At 54.7% G+C, this 23,155-nt stretch overlaps 3 protein-coding genes and 1 long non-coding RNA gene across 8 annotated transcripts in view; 2 read left to right on the top strand and 2 right to left on the bottom strand.

Moving 5' to 3' along the window:
- The window catches only part of LOC107312482, a 19,431-nt gene extending 16,733 nt beyond the window's left edge, over nt 1–2,698 (bottom strand). For 3 of the 5 annotated variants that reach the window (XM_032443968.1, XM_015859949.2, XM_032443969.1), the window contains exons 1-5: nt 2,102–2,698; nt 1,913–2,032; nt 1,443–1,556; nt 1,054–1,107; nt 200–300 (exon numbers count right to left, since the gene is read on the bottom strand). In XM_032443968.1, the coding sequence (XP_032299859.1) occupies nt 200–300; nt 1,054–1,107; nt 1,443–1,556; nt 1,913–2,032; nt 2,102–2,654 (942 nt within the window). In that variant the 5' untranslated portion in view covers nt 2,655–2,698. The remainder of the gene's footprint in view (nt 1–199; nt 301–1,053; nt 1,108–1,442; nt 1,557–1,912; nt 2,033–2,101) is intronic. The other 2 variants (XM_032443970.1, XM_032443971.1) reach the window with 2 other exon arrangements.
- Nucleotides 1–3,769, top strand: part of LOC116653317 — a 6,182-nt gene extending 2,413 nt beyond the window's left edge. The window contains exon 2 of the long non-coding RNA XR_004306876.1: nt 3,666–3,769. This is a non-coding gene — a long non-coding RNA (uncharacterized LOC116653317). The remainder of the gene's footprint in view (nt 1–3,665) is intronic.
- On the bottom strand, nt 2,907–6,922 carry SNX12 (sorting nexin 12). The gene is made up of 4 exons (XM_015859991.1): nt 6,397–6,922; nt 5,083–5,178; nt 4,760–4,884; nt 2,907–4,556 (listed from the first exon to the last, which is right to left on the bottom strand). The coding sequence occupies exons 1-4, from the start codon at nt 6,559–6,561 to the stop codon at nt 4,454–4,456; spliced, it is 489 nt and encodes a 162-aa protein (XP_015715477.1). The 5' UTR covers nt 6,562–6,922; the 3' UTR covers nt 2,907–4,453.
- An 80-nt stretch (nt 6,923–7,002) lies between these two features.
- Nucleotides 7,003–22,611, top strand: FOXO4 (forkhead box O4). The gene is made up of 3 exons (XM_015859950.2): nt 7,003–7,833; nt 14,865–16,106; nt 18,212–22,611. Exons 1-2 carry the CDS (start codon nt 7,390–7,392, stop codon nt 16,086–16,088), a joined length of 1,668 nt encoding a protein of 555 aa, XP_015715436.1. The 5' UTR covers nt 7,003–7,389; the 3' UTR covers nt 16,089–16,106; nt 18,212–22,611.
- The last annotated feature ends 544 nt before the right edge of the window (nt 22,612–23,155 follow it).

Below are 23,155 nucleotides of genomic sequence, written 5' to 3'. Positions count from 1 at the left end.
AGCCCAGCCGCAGCACAGGCTGTCCTGACCACATACTGGGATACATCCAAAATGTCAGGATGTATAAAAGTGACTGCAGGGAAAGGCTCAGGTGCCAGCTTGGAAACTGGCAGCCCCGGGCACTCCGATGCCTGCCACCTCTGCAGCCCAGGCCCCAGGGTGCAGTGTGCTCATGGGGCAGCACACAGCTGGCTCTTACCTGAGCAGCACAGGCTGCATCACCACAGACTGAAACAGGGCCAGGGAGTGATTCGCAGAGATGATGGGACTCCACACACATGAACGTCAAGTCAGCTTTATCTGTAGAAAGAGCTTTCACTAGAAATGTAACCTCTACAGCCATCAGCCTCTCTTCAGCCAGGACACAGAGCTGCTCCAGACAAGCTGCACAGGAGAACCAAAGGCCTTTGAGCCCCTCCAACCCCACAGCTGCTGCTGGCCTGGCCTGTTCAGGTGCTGCCCACGGTGGGGAGAAGTGGCTCCCACATGGGTGCAAGGGACAGGTTTGTCACCCACTGTAGAGAGTGTTATTTACAGCTGGCTAGCTGAGAAGGGTCATAAACACAGTGCAGCCAAACAAGCAGCCAAACCACCTGCAAGGACAACAAGAATAACAGGATGCCCTGTGATGGTGAGAAACTAGCCATGGTTTAGTGAACTCAGCAAGGGAGTAACTTTCAGGATGATAACAACAAGTTGCAAAGATACTTGGGGATGGTATATAATTGGGAACCAATGATGAGCTCTGCTTTTGCAATATGTATGAGCTAATTATCCGTATTATAAAGGTACATGCAGCCACGGAATAAACAAGATTAGCTGATCATATGTCAATGAATGTGGTCGTTTGCTTTTCTCCCGCCGTTCTACAACAACCCACCAGGTCAGGCAGCCCAGGATCCCATCTAATCCAGCCAGGAAAGCCACAGAGAGACCGGCTGAGCCCAGCAGGCTGCAGGCAAAGGGCCGCATTCCTGCGTGGGACCGAGCCTCTGTCCTGCTCACCCACTCCTATGGCAATCCATGCTGAAAGCAGTCATTCTTTGTTCTCACCAATTTCCAGCAGCTCTCGGGTCCTGTCGCACACTGATTCCCGAGGTGTTGATTCTGAAGTCCAACAAGGGAAACAAAAACAAGGAACGTCAGGCACTGCTCAGAGAATGCAGCAGCCAGGAAACCCCATCCTGAGAGTGACTTAGAGCGGCACATTTACTCAGGCTCGCTCTTGGTGCCCGTCCAGGGAAACCGAGTCCATGCAGCCTCGCTGCTGTTCGGGTGCCCTTCGTCTGAGCCTGAGCACGCACTGCCCCCTCCTGTCCTCAGTCAGGATCAGCCTTGGACTCTGAAGCAGAGACCTGACGAACCGACCCAAACGGAGCTCCCCTCCTCCCTGCCACAACGAGGGAACCTCGAAGGCTTCTGCCCAGCCCACTGCCCCTTACCTGGGCAAGCACACTCGGAGGAAGCCGCTCTTCTCGCTCCCGACTGCAGACAGACAGAAGCCGTGGGGGGAAGCTTCTGAGGTGGCTGTTTGCGGCCAGCAGCCTTGCCAGCAGCTACGGTAGAAGAACATCAGGCACAGGGACTGCAAGGACTGCAGGGACAGCAGCAAGGCAGCCACACCGTGCCCCTCCTCGGGCAGCTCTGGGCTCTGCCAGGCCCAGCAGCACCAGCACCTGCCACCCACGGGCCTGTAAGAGAGACTGAGCCAACGGACCAGCAGTCCATGCTGGTAGGAGGCCGAGGAGCTCCAGCACAGCCACATTCCCTGGGCTCCTACTTGCACTGCTGCCACACAGAGTCCCCACTCCCCACATTCCGTCCTGTCTCTGTGCTTCTCCCCCAGCCTTCCCCCTTCTCCCTTCTCGCCGCAGCACCGGCCCTCTGAGATGCCCCAGCACCGCACAATTACTTTCCATCCCTTTGCCCTTGGATGGAGCCTTGTGCCTGGCGGATGGCTGTGCCAGCTGTGAGGCCCTGCTGGGAGGCTGCAGCCTGGACTTGGCAGCTGTTATCGCCTTTGGCTTGGCACCTGGGGGGAAGGGGAGAAAAGAGGCCGTGCCGCAGCCTTACGGCAAAGCGGGCACTGCTCTCATCTTACCTGAGATCACGGGCAGCCTGGTAGCAGAAGCACCGCGCCCTCTGCCAGCCCCTTGCGGCTCCGGCCCCACAGGTGCCAGCAGCGGGGCCGAGGACGACCGAGCCATGAACGTCCTTCCACGGGCGCTGCTCAGGATGGTGCCCGTGGAGCGGCCTGGGAGCAGCATCCCGGCCCTGCGGTGCTGCAGGCGGGTCGAGCCGGCGGACCCCCCGGTACGTGGCAAAGCGATTTGGCGCTGTACCCCGCAGGACGCGCTGTGCAGAGCGGCAGCCGACGGGCTGAACTCGGGACGCGGCGAGGACCCGCGGGGCGTGGACGTGACGAGGCCGGAGGAGGGTGACCACGACGCGCCGCTGTCAGCCGGGCTGGAAGAACTACGCGGAGAAGCGGCGGAGCCAGAGAGCAAGAGAGCGACGATGTTCCGGCATTCCTCCTCGATGGAGCTGCTGAACGACGGGGTGAGCGGCAAGAGCAGCGAGTCGCTCTCGTCTCGGAGCAGGTCGGGACAGCTCTGGGAGATCCGCCGCATCCCCGTCCGCTCCTCCTGCGACATCGCCGCTCCCGCCGCGCTGCCGTTCCCCTGCCGGCCTTAAATCCGCACGCTCCCCGCCCCTTGCCCCGCCGGAGGCCCTCCCGCTGCCCCCGCATCCCTCCCGCTGCCCCCGCATCCCTCCCGCTGCCCCCGCATCCCTCCCGCTGCCCCCCCATCCCTCCCGCTGCCCCCCCATCCCTCCCGCTGCTCCCCTTCGCCACCCATTGCCCCCCCTCCCCACCCGCCCCGCTGCCCGCAGGACGAGGCGGAGACTTGGCTTCACAGTGGTTTAATGCGAACGGAACCGGGAGGGTACACTGGACACAGTAGGACAGCCGGCTGGGGGCTGCCCCGCAGCGGGACGCGCAGGACGAGGGGACCCTCCCTCCAAGCAGGGGCCCATGGGGACAAAGGACTTCCAGCAGACACACGGTCCCCGAGCAGCTCCATCCTGGCTTCAGCCCCTTCTCATCTTCACCCCCAGCACCACGACACCCAGCACAGCGCAATGGAGGCCGTAGGGGAGTGCGTGGCAGGAAGCCTGGCAGGGTCAGGGGGCAGCCACCGTGGCTCTGGGCTCTCCATAGAGACAGGCTCTGCTCTACCACGTGCCACAACCTGAAGGAGCACCCGCAAAGCTGCCGGCATTGAGCTGAGCGGTCCCTGAGCCTCACCCGATACGGCCATGGCAGCCAGAGGGGTCTCCCCAAAGGACAGCTGTGCTGCAGCCAGTTGCTCACAAGCCCTGGACCGTTCCCTGCTCAGCCTCGTGCCCTCGTGCCACACTGCGCCATACTGCCACTGTCCAGCTCATTGCAAAACAGAGACGAGACAAAACTCCATCAGTCCTTACCCTGTTCCATCCCAACCGATTAACCCAGAACTGACCCAGCAGCTCCCTTATGGAGAGGTGCTGCTGCCACCCTCACGCTGGGCTCCTCCTGCAGCAGCCAGCTGCTGGCACCTGTCACCACCGCTGCGCCACCACAGCCACTTACAGCTCCCCCTTCCACAACCGGGGCACAGGAGGAGGTCACTACAGCTCAGCTCAACTAGAAGTGTCAATGCATTTTGCAAGCTCGAGCCCCCAGTGCGACAGGCCAGGCTAGCCCAGCTTCCACACAGCAACCTGCTCACACACAGCAGCAGGAGAGCACATGGCATTCGTGGGGACCCCCCCAAGTTGCCTGCAGCAAGCCAGAAAGGAGCGGGGCCCCCTGACACTAACACAGCACACGGCTCTGGAACGCAGGAGGCTGAGCGCAGGCTTAGAGAGGAAGTCTCGGGCCTCGGCACTTCCAGACACTGAAGAAAGGGGGTTTCATGCAGGGCAGGTGGGGTGGACGAGGGACCAATGCACCCAGGCGCCTACTCACTCTTTTGGATAAGCCTTACTAAAACTCTAATACCCGATGCCATCACCGACCAACGTGACAACTGCTGTTCTTCACAGTCTCCTGAAGAGAAGCTTTGGGGCTGCATGGACAGGGGGAGCGAAGGTCATCTCGTACCTTTCCGTACAGGGAGAGAGGCAGCTCCTACGCCGTAATGCCACAAGCAAGTTCCTGCTCCACACCTATTCACACCTGCCGCTAGGTGTGGGACAACACATTCACTCGCATCAATCTTCACACCTTTAGGCCAAGACCACAGCCCGCAAGAACAAGTTGCTGCCAGTTACAAAAAGAAGGAAAATACTGAACAAACTGGGAGGTTCAGGAGAGGAAAAAGCTGCTTCAGAGAAGACGGATTTAGTGTAAAAATAAATGTCATTTTTGCAGGAGGGAGGGTGGAATGGAGGAAGACAGCGCCAGGTGCTGCTACTGGCGCACTTTCCCCGGGACGTAATTCCTATCGATGGTCTCCTCTTGCAGGAACATATGTAAGCAGCGCTCGTTCTGTGCCAGCGGGTGCCCAGCAATTCTAGAAGGAAACGAGAGGTGGAGGTTAGCACAGGCACCACCGAGACCCCCACGTACACACCTTCTGCAGGTGGGGAGTGAAGGCAGAGCTCTCAGCACAACACTAGCGTATCTAGATTACTTTCTGGTCAACCCACGACCCCCTCTACTACCAGCAGCAGCTGGAAGAACGAGCAGGCAGCAAGCCCGGGGCATCAAGCTTACTTGTTAATAAACTGTTCTAGTCCCTGTCTCCTCTCCTCGATGAAGGACTCCTCAAAGATGCCTTCGTCTCCTCGGAACGGAAGCTGTCGTTTCAAAGCTTTTCCAGGCAGTGGTGGCACTACAATCTGAAAGCAAAGGATCACTCCTGTCAGCAGAACTGCCACCTGAGAGAGGGCACCCGTCATCATTTGACACCCACCACGTGGCCAGAAATCGAGCCCCAGGGGCTGCCCACCACAGCCTCTCCTCTGCTCCAAACCATCGCTGCTGCTGCTCTCATACAGCCCACTTGCAGGAATAGGCACATCTGAGCCAGACCTCACCTTACTGTCTCGTTCCAGCTCATTCTTCAGCCATTCAAAGTCACTGTATCGTCTCCTCACACACGACTCCTTCAATTTGAAGATGGGGAGGTTTGTCTGTAATCAAGAGAAGCAGTTAATTAGCAGGGCCCTTAGGAAGCCAGACAGTGTTTCTACATGCCATTGAAAGCCAAAGCTGCGTTCAGAAAACCAGGGCCCCCCAAGAGGGACATATCACAGGAACGCCCAGCTTTGCTATTCTGGACAGAACATAAGCACATAACAACCTGCGGCAGCTCCCCTTCCTTCTCCCTCCCTTCCTCCAAGAGTCTGACAGCTCCTCAAACTTCACCTTTGCACTATCAATACATTCTGAATCATCGTGGGAGCTGAGGCAGCACAACCTCCTGACACGCAGCACCCAGACACGCACAGGTACTGCTGCAACACAGCTAACTGTATACAGACCAGGCTCTGAGCAACTTCACCGAGCCGTAGGTTTTCCAGCCCATTGCAGAGCAGTTGGAGTAGATGACCCTTAAGGGTCCCTTCCAACGATTCCATGATATCCTGATCAGGCCTGCAGAACAAAACTGCTTTCAAAGCATCCCTGCAGGAACTAGTTCCAGTGAGACAAAGATCCGCTCGCTGCTCGCAGCCCAGCCCGGCTGCTTTTAAAGGAGGCTCCAGCTGCACACGCTCTCCATAACCACCACACCCCCGTCCGTCGGCCATGTTTACCCCAAGGCCCGGCTGTGCCGTTGGCAGCTCGCAGGGCCCTGCTATAGGGCCGTGCTGTAGAGCACTGCTATAGGGCACTGCTATAGGGCCGTGCTGGAGAGCACTGCTATAGGGCACTGCTATAGGGCCGTGCTGTAGAGCACTGCTATAGGGCACTGCTATAGGGCCGTGCTGGAGAGCACTGCTATAGGGCACTGCTATAGGGCCGTGTTGTAGAGCACTGCTATAGGTCACTGCTATAGGGCCGTGCTGTAGGGCACTGTTATAGGGCCCTGCTGTAGAGCACTGCTATAGGGCCCTGCTGTAGAGCACTGTTATAGGGCCCTGCTATAGAGCACTGTTATAGGGCCCTGCTGTACAGCACTGCTATAGGGCCGTGCTGTAGGGCCCTGCTATAGGGTACTGCTACAGAGCACTGCTATAGGGCCCTGCTATAGAGCACTGCTATAGGGCCCTGTTATAGGGCCCTGTTATAGGGCCCTGCTGTAGGGCGCAGCGCCTTCGTGGTGCCGTCCCCCCGTCCCGGTCCCGTCAGGCCGCTCCGATCCGTTCCAGGCCACCCCCCGCCCGCCCCGTCCCCCTCGAGGGCCGCACCCTCATGCGGAGCTCGTAGCTGGTGTATCTGGCTCGGCCCATGCCCACGGTCTGCGGGTTGAAGATGTCGATCTCCAGGAAGTTGCTGGGCGGCCCGTACGCGTCCGTCAGGTCCTGCGGCTTGGCGTTCAGGCGCCGTGTGTCCGCCACCGCCGCCTCCGACATGGTACCGCCGCCGCTGCCCCGCCCGGCTCGGCCCGGCCGCTGCCGCAGCCCGCGTCGCCCCGCCCGCGCATAGAGCCCCGCCGCCCGCCCGCCGCCTGCATAACGCGCGGCTTATCCAGAGTGCCGGGCGGCCGAGGCCACCCCGCTCGTGCATGCTGCGCCGCCGCTCGCAGGGCGCCTGCATAATGCGAGCGAGTATTCATAGCGCGGGGCACGGGCGATCGCCGCCCCGGAACGTGTATGCTCGCAGGAGCCCCGGAACCTGATTAACGCAACGATCGCGCTGCGGCCCGTGGCGCTTCGCGCGCCGCTCCGGTCCGGACATCGCGGTGCGGCCTGCAGCGGGGCGCTGTGCGGGCGGAACGGCCCCGTCCGAGACACCTTGAGGGGGCACGAGAAGGTGACGGCCCGGTTATGTAAGCGCAGCCGCCGCGGTGCCCGCCGGGAGCTGTAGGAGCTGTAGGAGCTGTAGGAGCTGTAGGAGCTGTAGGAGCTGTAGGCCGGGTGCCGCCCCGCCCGCCACGCTCGCTCGTGGGGGCGCAGCTCCCCGCCCTGCGGCGCGGTGCTCGCCGGGAATCGTAGTCCGCCGCTGGGCCTCGGCCGCGCGCTTTCTCCTCGCCGGGACTACATCTCCCAGCACGCTCGTGGCGCGCAGGCGCAGCTCGGTGCGCTGCTCGCTGGTAAACAGAGCGGCGCGGCGGTGTCGGTTCGCGACTGACAAAGGGCGGCGGGTCGGGCCCGTCCCGTCACATCCCGTCACGTCCCATGTGGCGGCACCGGGAGGTTCAGGCCCGGCGGGGCGCGGGGCGGCGGCGCTGAGCGGGGCCGATGGCGGAGGCGGGCGGAGCGGCGGCCACAGCGCCGGACATCGACCCGGACTTCGAGCCGCAGAGCCGGCCGCGCTCCTGTACGTGGCCTTTACCGCGGCCCGAGCTGCCCGCGGGCGCGGCCGAAGCGGGAGGAACGGGCGGAACGGGCGCGGCGGCGGAGGAGGGAGCGGGCGGAGCGGCGGCGGCGGCGGCGGCGGCCGGGCCCGGGCGGGCAGAGGGGGCTCGGGCCGGAGGCGGCGGCGGAGCGGCGGCGGCGGCGGCGCGGAAGGGCGGCTCCCGACGGAACGCGTGGGGCAACCTGTCGTACGCGGACCTCATCACCCAGGCCATCGAGAGCTCCCCCGAGAAGCGGCTCACCCTGTCGCAGATCTACGACTGGATGGTGCGGTGCGTGCCCTACTTCAAGGACAAGGGCGACAGCAACAGCTCGGCCGGATGGAAGGTGCGCGGGGCTGCGGGGTTGGCGCGGGCCGGGCCTGCTCGGCGCTCTCCGCGCGGTGCCGTTCTCAGCCGCGCTCACCTGTTGCTCCATGTGCCGCTATCGCGGCCTGGAGCCGTGCGGGCCCGGGGGGCCGCCCCGATAATACGGCGCCGTGTCCGGGACAGTAGAGCAGCAGCCCGCGGCTGTGCCGTGTGTTCGCTCCTCGTGTCCTCAGAGCTGCGCTGGAAGGAGCGAAGCTGCTGGAGAGGCCGTTGCGGAGCTGCCCGGGCGTCAGCTGAAGGGCCTTTTAACTCGAGGCCGCGGTGCGCGGGGCTCCGTGTAAATAACAGTTTCATAGCAGGCATTCTTGGCGTTAAGGGCCTCCTTTAAACGTGTGCGCTGTCCGAGAGTCGCTGTGCAGGGACTGAGGACCTCTGCTGGAGTTTGGTAAAGGGAGAGCGTGTCTCAAAGCTCCAGACCTCTTCCCATCTGCTCTGCACATCTGCAGGTGCTGCGTTCTGCTAAAGACCCGGCTCCGTTTCCATCCTGTGCAGGTGGCAGCTGCAGGGTGTGTGCTGTTCAGTCAGGTGGACTCCAGCAAAGAGAAGGGGCAGTGTGAGAGCTGGGCTGTGAAATAGCCGTGTGGGCCACACTCATATATATTTCACAGCAAGTGCCTGCAGGAGTGGGGTCTGAAGGGCAGCACCACAGTGATGCTGTGCTCCTGTTTGCAGGCTGTGCTGCAGTGTGAGCCGGTGGGTGTGGGGCTTCCATGACTCCAGCTCTGCATTCCTCTCCTGGGTGACTGAGCACCCGATCAGCACAGAGCCTTAGTGTTGCTTCTGTCGATGTGCTGGTGGGTCTGCCTGCAGCTGGCCCAGCTCTGAAGGGGCTCAACGAGCAGTTGTGGGAGTCCTGTTGGCTGCAGAGAGGGCAGGAGTGGTGGGAGAGGTGCAGCTGTCTCAGCCCAGGTTGGCATGGGTTGACACAGAACTCCTGCCACATTTCTCAAGCTTTCTGACAGCTCTCACAAAGTGTGTGTAATTCAGTAGCATCCGTCCATATTTCTTTGTGTTAGTCTCTCCTTTGTGCAGGTTAAACCATCATTAAGCTTCAGTTGGAGGCAGGACCCAGCTGTTCCTTTCAGTAGGTCTGGGGGCTCGTGGCAGAGAGCTCCCCCACCTTGGGCTGTGCACGCTGTGCTGCTCCCACTGTTGCACAGGCTCGTGTTCTTCTGGCAAACAGTTCCTGGAATGGTGTCTGTTCTCTTTAGGAATGTGTCTGCATCTGTTTGGCAACAGAACCTGAGCCTGGAGTTGTGTCTTATTAAATGTATCCCGAGATGTTACAGGGAAGCTGAAGCGTGGTGCCCAGCTGGGTGTTGCAGTAGGTGGGTGTGGAGCTTGGTAAAGCATGGCTGTCCTCTTAGATGAGTGTGCAAAGGGATTGTCAGCCTTGGGTTTACTCTTGAGTTTCCATTGCGTATCATGCTTAGGAACTGGAGTCGGATTTAACATTCAGAAAGATGGAAATGGGGATCTGTGCGCAGGGGAAAGCAATCCGTGCTCTGCTGCTGTTCTGCAACGACTTTTCCCTCGTGATGAAGTTCCTTTGTAGCCCTGCAGCCTGAGGGCTGCTTCATCCCATCCACGCTGACACACAGATGCTTGGGGTGCTCCACACATCTCAAGTTAAGGACTCTTCTGGGTGCAGCTTTTTAGATGTTGGACCGAATGAGTTTGAAGAACGGAACCGAAGGTGGAGCTGCTGCCCAGTGCTGCTGGGATGCTTGAATGCCTTCAGCCCCCCGAGCTGTGATGTTCCTGTTGTACTGGCAGGGATGCACTGATAACGTATTGCATTGTACAGTTCTAATAGAGAACACATCTGGAGCATTATACACATCTGCTCCAGCTAATATAAAGCCTGTAAACTCGTTGCTTCAGAAGGGCTTTGCAGCTGCTTTACCCCGGCACACAATGGAGGGAAATACAGCTGTTACGGTCTGTGAGGGTGTGACCTCTGAATTCCGGAAAGCTCAGTCCTCCAGGAAGGTTCTGTTTGCTGCTCTTGAGCTGTGCTGAGCGCTGTGTGAGCGGGCAGACCTGCCGGGTGTGCAGCCCGTCTGCTCCCTAATGTAATTCAGCTGGAGTTAGGAATTAACCGGGCTGGGGGGAGAAGTGTTGGTGCAGGAGTGTGCCTGCAGCCACTGTAATCCCCTTGTGGGCTCTGCAAGCTGCTCCAGGATAAGAGGATCATTGCTTCCGGCTTTCTGCCTGTGGGATGGGGGCTGTGGGGGCTTTGGGCAGAGCTGTGCCTTGCTCAGCAGGAGGGCACAAAGCTCTCTGCAGCAGTCCCTGTGTGTTACACACTGTCCCTCTTGTTGCACTTTGTGTGTCCATGAGTATAAGCAGGTTCAGCACGGTGATGGGCTCACAGAGAACATGGTCCCATCCAGTGCAGGGCCATGTTCCAAAGCCAGGCTTGTCATGTTCTCCCAAACCCACTGTCTTCTCTTCTGTAGGAACAGAAGGAACTTGAAACTGGCCTCTTCCAAATCGCTTCAATGTAGGGAAAATCAGCCTTTTCCTATGTGTGCAGTGGAAAGGAAAGAACAAATGGTTCTGCAGCTTAGCACTGGTTGCAGGAGGCTGAAGTGCTGCTCCGTGGTCTGGCACTTTGTGTTTGCTTTGATTCAGATGTATGTGTGTGCGTGGTGCAACAATTCCAGTGGCTGCACTGCAGATTACAATGAGGAGGGACTTCCCTGGCTGCTACTGCTGTGACAGCAGCTCTGAAAGTCCCCCATAGAAGAGCAGCAGCCAGAAAGCAAAAGTAGCCCCGGCTGGGAGGTTCTGCAGGTTATCCTCACGCCTTGCAAATGAGTTCCAATTCAGTTCCAATTAAGCACATGCTTGTTTGGCTGGAGGTGAGCTGTTCGTCATTCATTGGCTCCCTGGCTGCTGCCCGGCCAGTTTCACTTTTTCTATAGGCTGATGTATAGAAAGCAGTGGTATAGAATCACTGATGGTTTATGGAGCCCTTCAGAGTATTTCCCTGTTGTTGCCTGCTGAGGCATAACTTGCGTGCCCAAAAGCCGTAAAGCAAAAGGCAATGTGAAACTGAAGTTCAGCATCTTAGCTCTGAGCAAGGTGCTGTTCTGCACGAGCTTCAGTCCAATGCACATCCGTACATGGGGTGGGCTCAGCCTGAAGCCTGGCTGCCCACGGCTGCTGGCTGTGCAGGGAGGGAGGCTGAGATGGAGTTACTCTGCCACAGGCGTTCTGGCACTGCGAATGAAGAGGTGTGCGTTCCACGTCGCTTTGATTGCTGATGTTGTTGCTGTCATCATTGACACCTAACAAAATCTAACAGCAATTGGACAGCAGTAACCCGCAGAGGTACGACAGGGCCATGCTGCCTTATATTTGTAGGGGTTCTTGTGGTTGAATCTTGTTTTTCCTTTGCAGGGTGCAGTTCTGCTCTGAGGAGGGGAGAGCTCTCCCTTTGGCAGCATCCCCTCTGCCCCATGCAGTGCACTCCAACCCCTGGGAGCTTTTGTTGCTCCCTGTCCATTTGTTGATGAAGATGAATATTGCAGCACAGCTTCATCTGTCAGGCAGCCCTGAAAGGCAGCAGCTCCTGCGATGCTGGCATGGCTTGTTCCAACAAGTTCCTCCTGCTCTTATCTAACCCCGAGTAGCTTTTGCTGCGTCTGCCTCCCTGTCACGTTCAACATTTAAACTGTCACAGTTTCTCTCTTTTAGAGAGCTGGGATTTCCTTCTTCTGAGCTCAGACTGAAAGATTACAGAGAGGGGAAAACGTCCCTCCTATGAAGCAGCTTTCAGTCTGTGAGGCTGAGGTTTGCACCCATGCTGGTGGGCGGCTGCAGGGACACTGCTCAGCTCCGGAGCAGTTGTTTACTTGCTGGAGCACAGCTTTGCAAAATCTCTGCCATGAAGCCTTTTTCCTGAAGCCTTGGGAGCCAAGTGGCGGGCTGAGTGCTGAGACAGGCACTGACAAATGTAGGAGGCGGAGCGTCCTCCTTCATGCAGCCTCTGAAGAATGCCGTGGCAAATTATAATTCAGTGCAATTACAGGCCTGGCTTTGGAACGTGGCCCTGTGCTGGATGTGACCGTGTTCTTTGTGTGCCCGCAAGGCAGTGAGAACGCAGTGCAGGGAGCTGCAGGGATTGCACATCTCGTTGTTCTTTTTGTTCTGTCCACGATTCTTCAGAGGGACTTTTTTGCTAAGGTTCCCTCTGGGCTTTGTGGTAGGAACTTTTGAGACTGCCTCGGACAATGGCTGCAGTGCTCTGGAGTGCTGCTGGAGCATCCCTGAAAACCCAGGCAAATGTGGGCACTGGGATGGGCAGCAACCCCCGCCTGCCCTTGAGGCCATGCAGTGCCTTGGAAAGGCCGTCACTGGCCTCTGTAGGAAGCAGGATGTGCTGCAGGGGAGAGCTGCTGGCTTTATGCACCACCAGGTGGGTGATGCCTTGCCTGCAGACCAAATGGGGCTCTGCACTGTGCTGCTGGAGGGATGTGTGGCAGCGTGGGCTGCTCCTTTCCTTTACGTAGAGCCAGGAGATGTTATCAATTGAGAAGATTCAATGTAGTGACAACTGCTGGGAAATGAGGAGACGGTTTGTGTGGTGTTAAGCACAAAGCTGTGGCTGTTGGTGTATCCTGCCCCAGACATGGCGTGGTTGGGGCCTGGGGGATCCCTGGTTGTTTAAGTGAATGTTTCTGGCCAAGCTTTAATCCATGTAATAGCTGTCATTAATTTCCTACTAGTCTTGTCTGAATACGGTTTAAAGGCATCAGCTCTGATCCAAAAGGGATTAGAGACCCCGGTGGGGGCACTTTTCACTGCAACACGCAGCTGTACTTTGTAAGAACCTCTGTGCGATGCAGCCACACGTTCCCCATTGCCAAAATGTTCCCATGGCTTTGGCACTAACCTGTTCCAATCCCTACACTCAGGCCATGCTTTGCCTGAAGGCATTGCAGACCCACAGCCTATGGGGGCACCTGGTGCCAGCATTGCAGGGCGGCCAGGCTGCTGTGCAGCATCTCTGAAGTTAATTGCAGCTCAGCTTTTGGTTCACGTTGCTTAATGTCGAGAAAGGAAATACGTCAGGGTTGCCTAGGGGACTGAATTCTGTCATTTCCTCTCCTGCCCGGTTTCACTTGGAGTTCTGCAGTTATTTATGGTGAATTTTCCACTTGCTTTCTCAGTGAGATTTGAGGGTGCCCTCCATGTGTCTGACGTGCATCACGCTGACAGCTGCATCCTCATGCTGTGGAGCACTCAGCATGGAAGCTGCCAGGGCAGGGCCTTCTCTCCTCGGCCCCATGGCTCAGTTTGCTGCCTGCATGACACACAGCCAGCCCAGCACACCCCAACCACGCATCTGTTCTCTTCTGTACTTGTGCTAGCACGGAGACAGTCCAAAATCAAAGCAGAGCTGAAAGAGGAGCCTGAGAGCTGTGGTGCAGTGCAGTGGGAGGTGGAACCGTGCAGCCACCACGTGTGTCTGTGGCCATTGTAGCTGCTTAGCAGGGATGTTTGTGAATGCTTTGCTACTTTTTGTGCAAGGGTGTCAGGCTTCCCCAAACGGTTCTTATTTCAAGATACCTTGTTGCAAGCTGCTGTTCAGCCAGAGAATTTGGTACTAAAACTTAGGATGTGGAAAGTGGTGTTACTTTTCTTCCGGTCTCATTGATGGAACTCTGTAGCAGTGCAGGAACACTGACAGCAATGCAGCCTGCGGGACTGGGCATCTTCAGCAGCTCACAAGTTAACGTCAGGAGAATGACTGAAGCTCTGGGGACAACCTATTGGAGGTTCTTGCTGTAGGAGCATGCAAAGGCAGGTGTGGTCGCCTGGGGGAGTGGGGCAGTGCTTTGGAAGTGAGGGCAGCAGCTTTCCAGGAGATGGTGGCACTCTGATTGCTGTTCTGGACACTTGGAGAAGAATAAAAGTGAGAGAAAGTGCTTGTGTGCCCTTTGGGAAAATGGTTTTTCTCCAAATCCTTAACAACCAATGGCTGAAATGAAAGCTGACACGGAACCATTTGCACATCTCCTTCCATCTGCACAAAACTTTCCACTGCACTCATGGCATCTGTTTATCTGCAGCTGCTCTGCTTTAGGACAGCACGTTTCAGATGGACAAAACGAGCGTGGTAAGGACTCATCTGAGAGGAAAGGGTGGGGAGAGGGAAAGCAGCAGGCAGTGGAAAAGGATGATAAAAGCACAGCTGGTTCAGAGCAGTGACATTGTGCATGAAAACAGAAGGCTGCTCTGAGCTTTTCAGCTTGTATGGCACAGATGTTGACCTGGACCACTGTTGTGCTACTGGTAAAGCAACTTTAATTATGTGCAGTTTGCCTATCAGAACTAATTAAGTGCACGGCGTAGGCTTCAGGGAGGCTCGTGGAGGGTCTGCCCAAACAGCTTGCTGATTCTAAAGCACAGGGAGGTTTATCAGCACAGTTGCAGGATGAAAATTCGCTTTGACATCGGTGTGCAGCCATTTTAGCTGGCAGCTTCTAGCAGAGCTCAACCACGTGAAGGGTGTTGGGAGGGACGAGGAATGTGTGCCTTGCCAGATGGGAAGATGGGAGAGGCTAAAACTGGCATGTACCGTGTGGGAGTGCATTATCAGCTTGAACATCTTACCCCATTAGAAGCACACACAGTGTACTGCATCCTTCCAGAGTGAGGCTGGCGCAGCCTCCAGGCTTAGCAGGACTCTTGTTCCACAGATCCTCTCTTGTTTGTTTTGGAGATGAAAAAGGTGGAATTGGGAGAGCTGTGTCGGTATCGTGGTGGTTTCACCCCTGGTGTTGCAGTGAGGCACTGCACTTCTTGCTGGTGCTGTCAAGCATGTTCAAGCAGAACTAGCAGGCTTCAGACAAGTAGCTCTTTGCTATACCTTTCTTCTCTGGGTGCTGTCTGAATACACTGAGATTTCTGATTGAGAGGTGTGGTGTAAACAGTCCCTTACATCTTGTTTGTTTTCTTGTTTTGTTTTCTTTTCAGAACTCTATTAGGCATAACCTGTCCCTGCACAGCAAGTTCATTAAAGTTCATAATGAAGCCACAGGGAAGAGTTCCTGGTGGATGCTCAATCCTGAAGGTGGTAAAAGTGGAAAAGCACCAAGGAGAAGAGCTGCATCTATGGACAACAGCAGCAAACTCGCTAAAGTCAGAAGTAAAGCATCTAAAAAGAAGCCCCCGCTCCAATCTGCTCCAGAAGCCACTGCTGACAGCCCTGGCTCCCAGTTCCCAAAGTGGCCTGGGAGCCCATCCTCGAGAAGCAATGAGGACTCTGATGTGTGGAACACCTTCAGGCCTCGAACCAGTTCCAATGCAAGCACCATCAGCGCCAGGCTTTCTCCGATCCTGACCGAGCAGGATGACCTCCATGATGAAGAGCTTCTCCCGTCTATGGTGTACTCCAGTGCATCCAGCAATGTTCCACCAACTGTGACTGAGGAGCTTGAGCTCATCGATGGGTTAAATTTGATGTCTCCCAGCTCATCCGTGCTGTCTACCCAGCAGTCCACCTCCAGTGGTCAAATCCAGAGAGATTCCAGCTTTTCCTTGCGGAGCCCAAGTGCAGCTGGGCAGACCGCTACGTTTGGCAATTCCCTGTTTAACCCTGTTGAAATGTCTCTGCAGAGTTCTGTCAGCCATTTCTCTGGGCCGCAGACCTTGGAAGCTCTTCTGACACCTGGCTCTCCGCCTCCAAGGGATGTGCTGATGACTCAGGTGGATCCAGTTCTCCCGCAGACTGGTGGCAGGATGAGCAGCCGAACTCTTCTGCTTCTAGGTGGACAAGCCACCCAGAGTAAGATGAGCTCAGGCAATCTGCGAGGGAAGCCTGCAGAGCAGCAGGCAGAACCAGTTGGTGCCAGTGCTTTGCCATCAACGCTTCCCATAGTAGCATCTCCTCAAAACACTGCCAGCATTAACAGTTTGAAGGCTCCAGTTTCTGCAACAGCTGCCCAGTCGGTCCAGCTGGGCAGTCCTCCACTGCTTTCTTCTGCTGGCCCTGCTCCTCTGGGGTTAAACCAGGACAGGCTGCCCATTGACCTGGACATTGACATGTACATGGAGAACCTTGAATGTGATATGGATTACATAATCCGCAGTGAACTCATGGATGCAGATGGGCTGGATTTTAATTTTGAACCTGTTCCGTCTACTCCCAGCTATCCCAGCAGCTCGCAGGCTTCCAGCCACACCTGGGTACCAAGTTAACTTCAGGAGCACAAAAAGGTAAGCGGTGCCATGCAGACTACCACGGCTCTGTTGTAACAGCATCAGCCCTGTCTGGGAAGCTTCCTGTGCCCCACTGTCAGTAGTGGAAGAGAAGTCTTTAGGAGAGAGAGTTCCCTTTCAGGACAAAGCTCTGGGAGAGCTGCATTCCTTATTAGAAGGGGAAAGGCTGTGTAAAGGAGGGTGGATTTAACTTGACCAGGTAGTAAGCTTCTTAATGAAGTAGAGCAGCAAGCTGAATGAAAGTCTTGCTCTCTCGTTACCGAAGATGACTGTTCTACAGGAGCTTGGTCTCTTCTCTCTGATACTTTTAGCTCTGAGTTTGACACAAGAGCTTGTTCTGTTTACATGAAAATGGTATATTCAGAGCTGTTGAACTGAGCAGGCTTTGTTTCTATCCAGGTTGTAATTATGCTTGCAATGTTTTCTAGTATGTGTAATTGCAAAGCCTATCTGTTTCATTATCGTCTGCTTTGCTTGCATGTAGCAGGACACAGACCCTCTCAGTTATCAGCCCTTCTGCCCTTCCCTTATCTGGGAATGGTGTCTGTATAGTCTGGCTTGCCTGTTTGTCAGAATCAACCACCAAGTTGCCTATGCAGCCATTAGAATGGAAGAGGAAGAGAAAATGGGAGTGTGTGGTGTGAACGGGGATGGAAGGAGGAAGGACATGTCAGTGCTGTCACACTGGAGGTGGAGGCTTGTTTCACACTTGGAGCTCACCTAACTAATGGAAAAGGGGCAGTTTCTTCTATGGGCTGAGGCACTGTCCTTCGGGCCTGTGATACTTAAACACTGATACACCGTTATACATTGCCTTTTTAAGCACAGTTGAATGCCTTTTTATTCCAAATTCCATCGTGCTGCTAAGGATTCCATTTGTTGGTTGTATTCTTCTGTCCATACTTACAAGATGTCTTTGCTGTAGAGAGAGGGAGGATCAATCTAGGTTTCCCCTGTTTTCTTACAGGGCTTTGTATAGTCTTGTGCACTCAGTAAGTGTGCTCTGCTGAATTACAGAGTGTTTGCCTTTGTGTTCTGGTGTGCAAGGTTTCTATATTGCTGTGTGAAGTTCACACTGGTGAAAACTACAGTGGATCACTGCTAACCTCAGAGCCATCCCAAGCAGTGTCTGCAGGCTGGTCTGTGTCCCCCTGGGTCAGGTATGGCTGTAGTGCTGAGCAAAAGCTGCTTGTTGGTGAGTGCTGGTAGTCATGCACTGTGATTTGGAACAGTCATTGCTGTTCCCCATGGTGCACGGAGCAGACGTGACTTTATCCCCTTCTGCTGTGTTAAGCACTGAAGAGTGTGTGCACAGCTCCCCAGCACTCTGCTTGAGCCCCTTTACATGGGGATGTGAGATCCAATACCGAACCCTTGCCTCTGCCCACAGAGCACCTCTTGGCCTACAAGGTAGAGTGGCAGCATGCCAGCACTTTCCTTGACTAGGAACTGCAGAAATCCTGCCAATTCTGCTGCTCACTGCATGGATAGTGTGTGGTTAAGGTGTGCAGAGTGCTTTGCAGGCTCGAGGCTGTGCAGGAGGCATGACCGCACTTGGAAATAGTGGTTGACCTGCAGCTGCTCCTCCAGTGCTTCAATGCGATAGACTTGGTGCCCTGTATTTACTTTCTCATTCTGCCTCAGGTTGTCTTAAACCTGCTGAGACCCCTCCCAAGCATTTCTTGCTGCTCTGAGTCCAGCCAGAATGAGGCGAAAGGTCTCTTTGTCTTTTCCCCCCCAACTTGCATTTGTGGCTGCTCTTCCTTGCTGCCTTTCCTACAGCGCTTCTGGTGGCAGCCCAGTCCTTAACACCTGCTTATCTTACGAAGCTTTGGTGCCATCAGCTTGCAGGAGAAGTGTTTATTTCTGATCTTTGTGCTTTTGTTTTGTCTTTCTGCCTCAACGGTACTCTGAATTTGGGGCTTAGTTGTGTCTTCCACTTGACTCTTCCTTCCATCAAGGTCCCTGTGTTTGTTCCCTAGTGGGAGTAGGCACCCTTTGAGCAGCACAGGGCTGACTGGTAGCAACTGTCTCCTTATTTGTGCATCCAGGATTGCCACCGAAGCAGAGATTTAACTGTTCCCTCTTTTTCTTCTCCTTAGTGTCCTTCAGGTTTTGAACATTGGGTTCTGACTTCGCTTCCCACCCCTGGCAGAGAAAAGAACGGAGCATGTTGGATTTGTTTTCCCTGCACGCCACACCTTGGAAGAAGGGGCAAACTGCATCTGGTTGCAAAAGGAAGAGGTTAAAAATAGGAATCCTGTTATGTGCCACGTCTCTTCCTACAAACCTGACCCTGCCATGGACCTTCTGGGGAAACCCTGGGCTGTGTGTGTCCGGAGAGGAGCCCTGGTAGAAACCTCGGCCAGAAGCCTCTGTGCTGGGCAGTAGAGTTTTCCCATGTGAAGAGCTGGGTTTGCTGGAGGAATGTCTCCATGGCTGTTCTCTTTCTGCTATGGCAGAAAGTCTCCCAGTGCCTCGGGTTGGCAGAGGGCTGCTCGCTTCCCTCTTGCCTTGAAGTAGCTGGATGTTTTCATTAAAGCCACCAGATGTGCACTTGGAATCCCACGGACTGGCCAAGGAATGGGAAGCCACATGCTGGTGGAAGCCTGGTGGGAAGAGGGGTGCTATTATGGGCTTGGGGTCAGTGGTTCCATCGTGCCCTTCTCACCAGAGCAGCCATCATTGTTGTGCAGTGAAGGGTTGTGGTTGTGGCATTAGGGGGCTTCCTCTCATTCATCTGAGAGGAGCAGTGTTGAGTTTTTCACTGTGCCAACTGTGCCCCGTTGAATCCTAGGCATGTTTAGAGAAGTCCCTATGCTGTTCTCAGCACATTCCCAATACACCAGGCAGATGTAAAATAGGCACGGGTGCAAGTAGCTGTTTGTGGGACGTGGAAACATCATTTGGGGTTTGTTTCTCATCTGTCACGCTGCAGCAGAGAAGGGGAAAGCCTGGGTGTGGCCTTAACAGAGCCCTGGTTGCTTTTCAGAAGGGCATTTTCTATAGATGAAATATTTTTTTACTAATCTGGGAACTTTCTACAGTGAATATAAAGCCAATGTTAAGCGTGTCCCCATTAGGCGTATCAGGAGCCTCTGAGGAGGTGCTGGTGACAGACTTCTTTTTCAGAGCTGTATTAGGAACAAACGTATTTGATGTTGGGTAATACATATGATTGAGGGGAGAGAGTTGGCAGATCCCCACCGTTTCCAACCGCCGTGGGGAAGGGTTGTACATTATTGTAATCTATATGTAAAAGTAGCTGCAAATTACATAGAAGCTTTTCTAAACCTTTTTAAATATATATTATATATTTTAATTGAAAATGAGATTATTGGATTAAAAAAACAAAACACTTGCTGCATCTGTCCCCTTGATAGCAGATAACACTACAGAGTGGGAGGGGACAGGTCTAAGGCATTTTGGGCCTAGAAGCTGAAAATGTCATTAGTACAAGTGGGAAGGGCCCTGCAGTGTAACTAGGGAATAACTGCCTCCCTTGAAGCAGGTGGAAGGCACCAGCATGGCATTCAGCCACAGCTCCTGGTGCGCTCCCCTGGATCCAGCATTCCCGCTGTGCTGGGCAATGCCAGTCATTAACAGCACTCCTTGTTCCTTCAGTAGCTGGGCTGCATTGCAGGGGTTCCCATTTGTGGGATGGTGTCGGCTTGGCCGTGCTCCATCTGCTGGCGTTCCAGGCAGACCAGTGGAGGGCACTAGCTGGTGTTTTGGTAGCTGTCATCTTGGGTTCTGTGATTTTATTTGTTGCTGGAGTTTCTTCTGCTGCTGGGGGTTGTGTCAGTGCTTGGCCCTTCTCTTGGTTCTTGCAGGACAGAAGCTGGGAAAGGAGGCATGTTTCTGCTACCATTTGGTGCCGGCACTGACAGGACCTGGTGAGGTGTGCTGGTGCTTTAGGGTAATCCAGTAGGGTGGGTCTGGCAGAACCCCTCTGGGCTCCTTGCTAAAGGAGGAGGTGTCTTCTGCTCAGGTTTCCATCTTGCAGTGCCATGAGCCGCACTGTCTCACCACCTTGTCTGCTCTGTTGTCATGAGACTCGTTTCCTTTTCATCTGAGCGGAGATCGGAATGCTGGGAGTGGTTTGTCTGCCTGCCTGCACCAATGAGTCTTCAACAGCCTTATCCTCAGCGTGCTCGGCCATCAGAGCCTTTGTGTAGTCTGATAACCTCTGCTTTGAAGGCAGTCTGTGGCAGACCTCATGGTGATGTGCCTAAAAATTACCCACCATCTGCATGTCTGGCCACACCTCGCTGCAGCAAACCCAAAAACATTGAGGAGGGAGGTTGTAAGCTGGGATACCAGGTCTTGAACCATGGGTGCATATTCTCACTGCAATTAGTTCATTACTCAAATGGACAGATAGCCTTTCCACAAACACCTCATGCTACATACGGCATGTATTGCACATAATGATTGGCCATTATGCTGATTCACTTAATAGATCTGGTGGGATTTGGGTTTTCTGGTGGATAATATGCCACTTTGTTTGCTTGGACCCCAAGGGCAAACGAGTCCCATGATGTGCAGAGTGAGCTGATGGCTGCTGTGCTTAGGGGTGGTTTTGCTGCTTCGCAGCTGTGTATCATGGACAGGATAGCAGCACGCCCAGTGCTGCTCAGTGTGACTCTCTAATGTCTTTATCATGGAAACAGAGCCCAAAGCAATAGGGAGGGTGATGTTAGCAATGGGTGTTCTCCATCCCCTCAACCCAAGAGCAGCTGGCAGGGGCTGAAGGATCTTGGAGAGCATGTGCTGATGCTGAGCACGGTGCTCAGAAGGAGTGCTTAGTGAGCAGTGAATGCAATGTTATGGGCTTGGGCAGATTCTCCGCTTGCTGGTAAGTGTGGCAGGATGGTTTGGATCCTGGTTATAGAGGTCAGGGATGTGAAGAATTTGGGAGTTCTCCAACCTCTTCTCAAATAACTTCCACTTCATAAAGCTTTTCTAGCCTGGAATGTTTCCTCATAGGACGTAAAGGACTTTAAAGTTCTTAAACTACTGCTTGCTGAAGGCTGGGAGGAGAGGTCTCACTCAGCACTTCCCTGGGATGTGTGTTCTTTCCCAAAGCGTGTGCTTCCGACAGATGCTGAGTGCAGCACAGGTCTGGATGGGTCGTTCTGAGTCAGCAGCAGTGACCAGCATGGGCTTATGGGGGCTGTTTCTGTAAGGAGGGGTTGGGCTGGGGTTAGGGAGCAGCTCTGAACCTGGTGGGGAGGGCAAGGGATGCTGCTGTGGGGACTGCTGCTCCCCGACAAGTGCCTGGGGGGCTCCTGGCATGAAGCCCTCCGCCATGCTGTGTGCATCTCCCCCGTCCTCACTGTACCAAGTTCCATTCAGCTCCAGATCAAATGCTGTCTTCTTCAGCATGAGGCCGCCACACTCTGGGCCCTGAAGGGTTCTGCCCATGGAGCCTGCTGGGAGGCACGCTTATTGCATTCATTTACACCCGAGTTTAGCTAATTGCTTGAGACTTCTTTGTAACTTGAGCATATTTTACTACTACCAGCTCCCTGTCAAAATCTGGGCTATCGAAAGCTTCTTAGAGCCCTTTAATTTCTATAGCTGGTGTATTTAAAACCACGACATCCCCCCTGCCCCGGGCTGCTTCACAAACAGCAGTGCCATCATTCTGCTAAGTGAGAGGAATGAATGCGGTGGGAGCGTTCCGGAGCCCGGCTGTGCTCATAACTGAGGCTCATGCTAGAAGCAAGTAGCACTAATCAGCTTTTCCAAAGGAAATGCCTAGAAAGTTTTTATATAGATCATGATTTGTTCATTTTCTTAGTTAGGTGCTTATTTATAGCCACACTCGAATGCTCCAGGGCTAGCCTTGCTCCAAGAGGGAGAAACCTGTGTCTGGTGCTGTGGGTTGGGGTCACCAAAATGATGTGCAAGTTTGGACTGTTAGCCAATAAAAAATACACGTATATGAGTTTTGGGATGTGAACCTGAGCAGGGATGATGTAGGGTTTGCCTCAGCTGCACGCCTGGTGAAATGCTTGTTCTGATTCACGTGGGGAAGAGCAAGCGGGGGGTGACTCCGTGTGCCTGAAAGCTCGGTGGCATGGGTAACTCATCACTACAGCTCATAACCCCTCGAGAAAGGGACCCTTGTGGTGCCGAGCAGGAGGGCACGGCCACAGCTAGTGCTCACCAAGTGTCCGGAGAGGTCTGGCCCTGCAGGGTAGGGCACTGCTGCTGGAAGGAGCCTTCTTTGGAGGGCTGGGGCTGGTTTGGTGCTGTGCACAGGATGGGCACCACAAGCGGATGCCTGTTCCACCCCATCCCCTCTGCACACTTTTCACCCATTTCTCATAAGATTTTTTTTTTTTTACATAATAAATCCCTGCTTTTGTTTGCTCTCTGTAGCATTGTAACTTCTGAACCATTACAGGCTCTTTGTTACCATCTGTGCTAGCAAGACTGTAGAATGTGCTAGACTAGGGGGGAATGTTTGACAAATAAACCTGTAATCCTCTGCTCTGTGTCTCATGCAGTTTGTTCTGGTGCACTGGTGGGGGCCACTTTTATTGTGTAGATTTTTTTACTTATTCACTTGTCTTTAGCTTCTTTCCTTCTCCTCCTCATGCTGTTAGGGCAGCCTGGTGCTGGGGTCATTGTGTGCCTGCCCTATGAAAGCTGCAGTGGGATCCCAAGTGTCCTTTTTGGTGCCAGTGCTGGCTGTCACTAGGAGCACGGAGGTGGAGCTGCTGTTCCATCCCAAGGCAGATGCTGTCCATCAGGACATCAGTGAGCCTTCGATCCTTGTGTACTTCAGTTCCGCTGTCACAAGATATTTATGGTCAGATACTTGTATTAAAGGGTGGGGGGCAGCTTGGTATTCAGTAAGGTCTGGGGGAAGAATACCATTGTGAAAGTGTGAAATTGGGGGTTGCTAGTAACTCCTTAAAAGGATCTTAAGCTTCCTGCTATTAGTCTTAAGCTGATTTCCAAATATTGGGTTTTAGGAGGTGATCCTCAGGGGAACTGACTCCCACAGCTGCTCCTGGGATGCTCCTCGGGGC

The sequence above is a fragment of the Coturnix japonica genome, chromosome 4 (genome assembly GCF_001577835.2).
Source record: "Coturnix japonica isolate 7356 chromosome 4, Coturnix japonica 2.1, whole genome shotgun sequence".
Classification (NCBI taxonomy): Eukaryota; Metazoa; Chordata; class Aves; order Galliformes; family Phasianidae; genus Coturnix; species Coturnix japonica.
The sequence above is the reverse complement of the archived record's forward strand: the minus strand, read 5'-3'. Positions and strand labels throughout refer to the sequence as shown.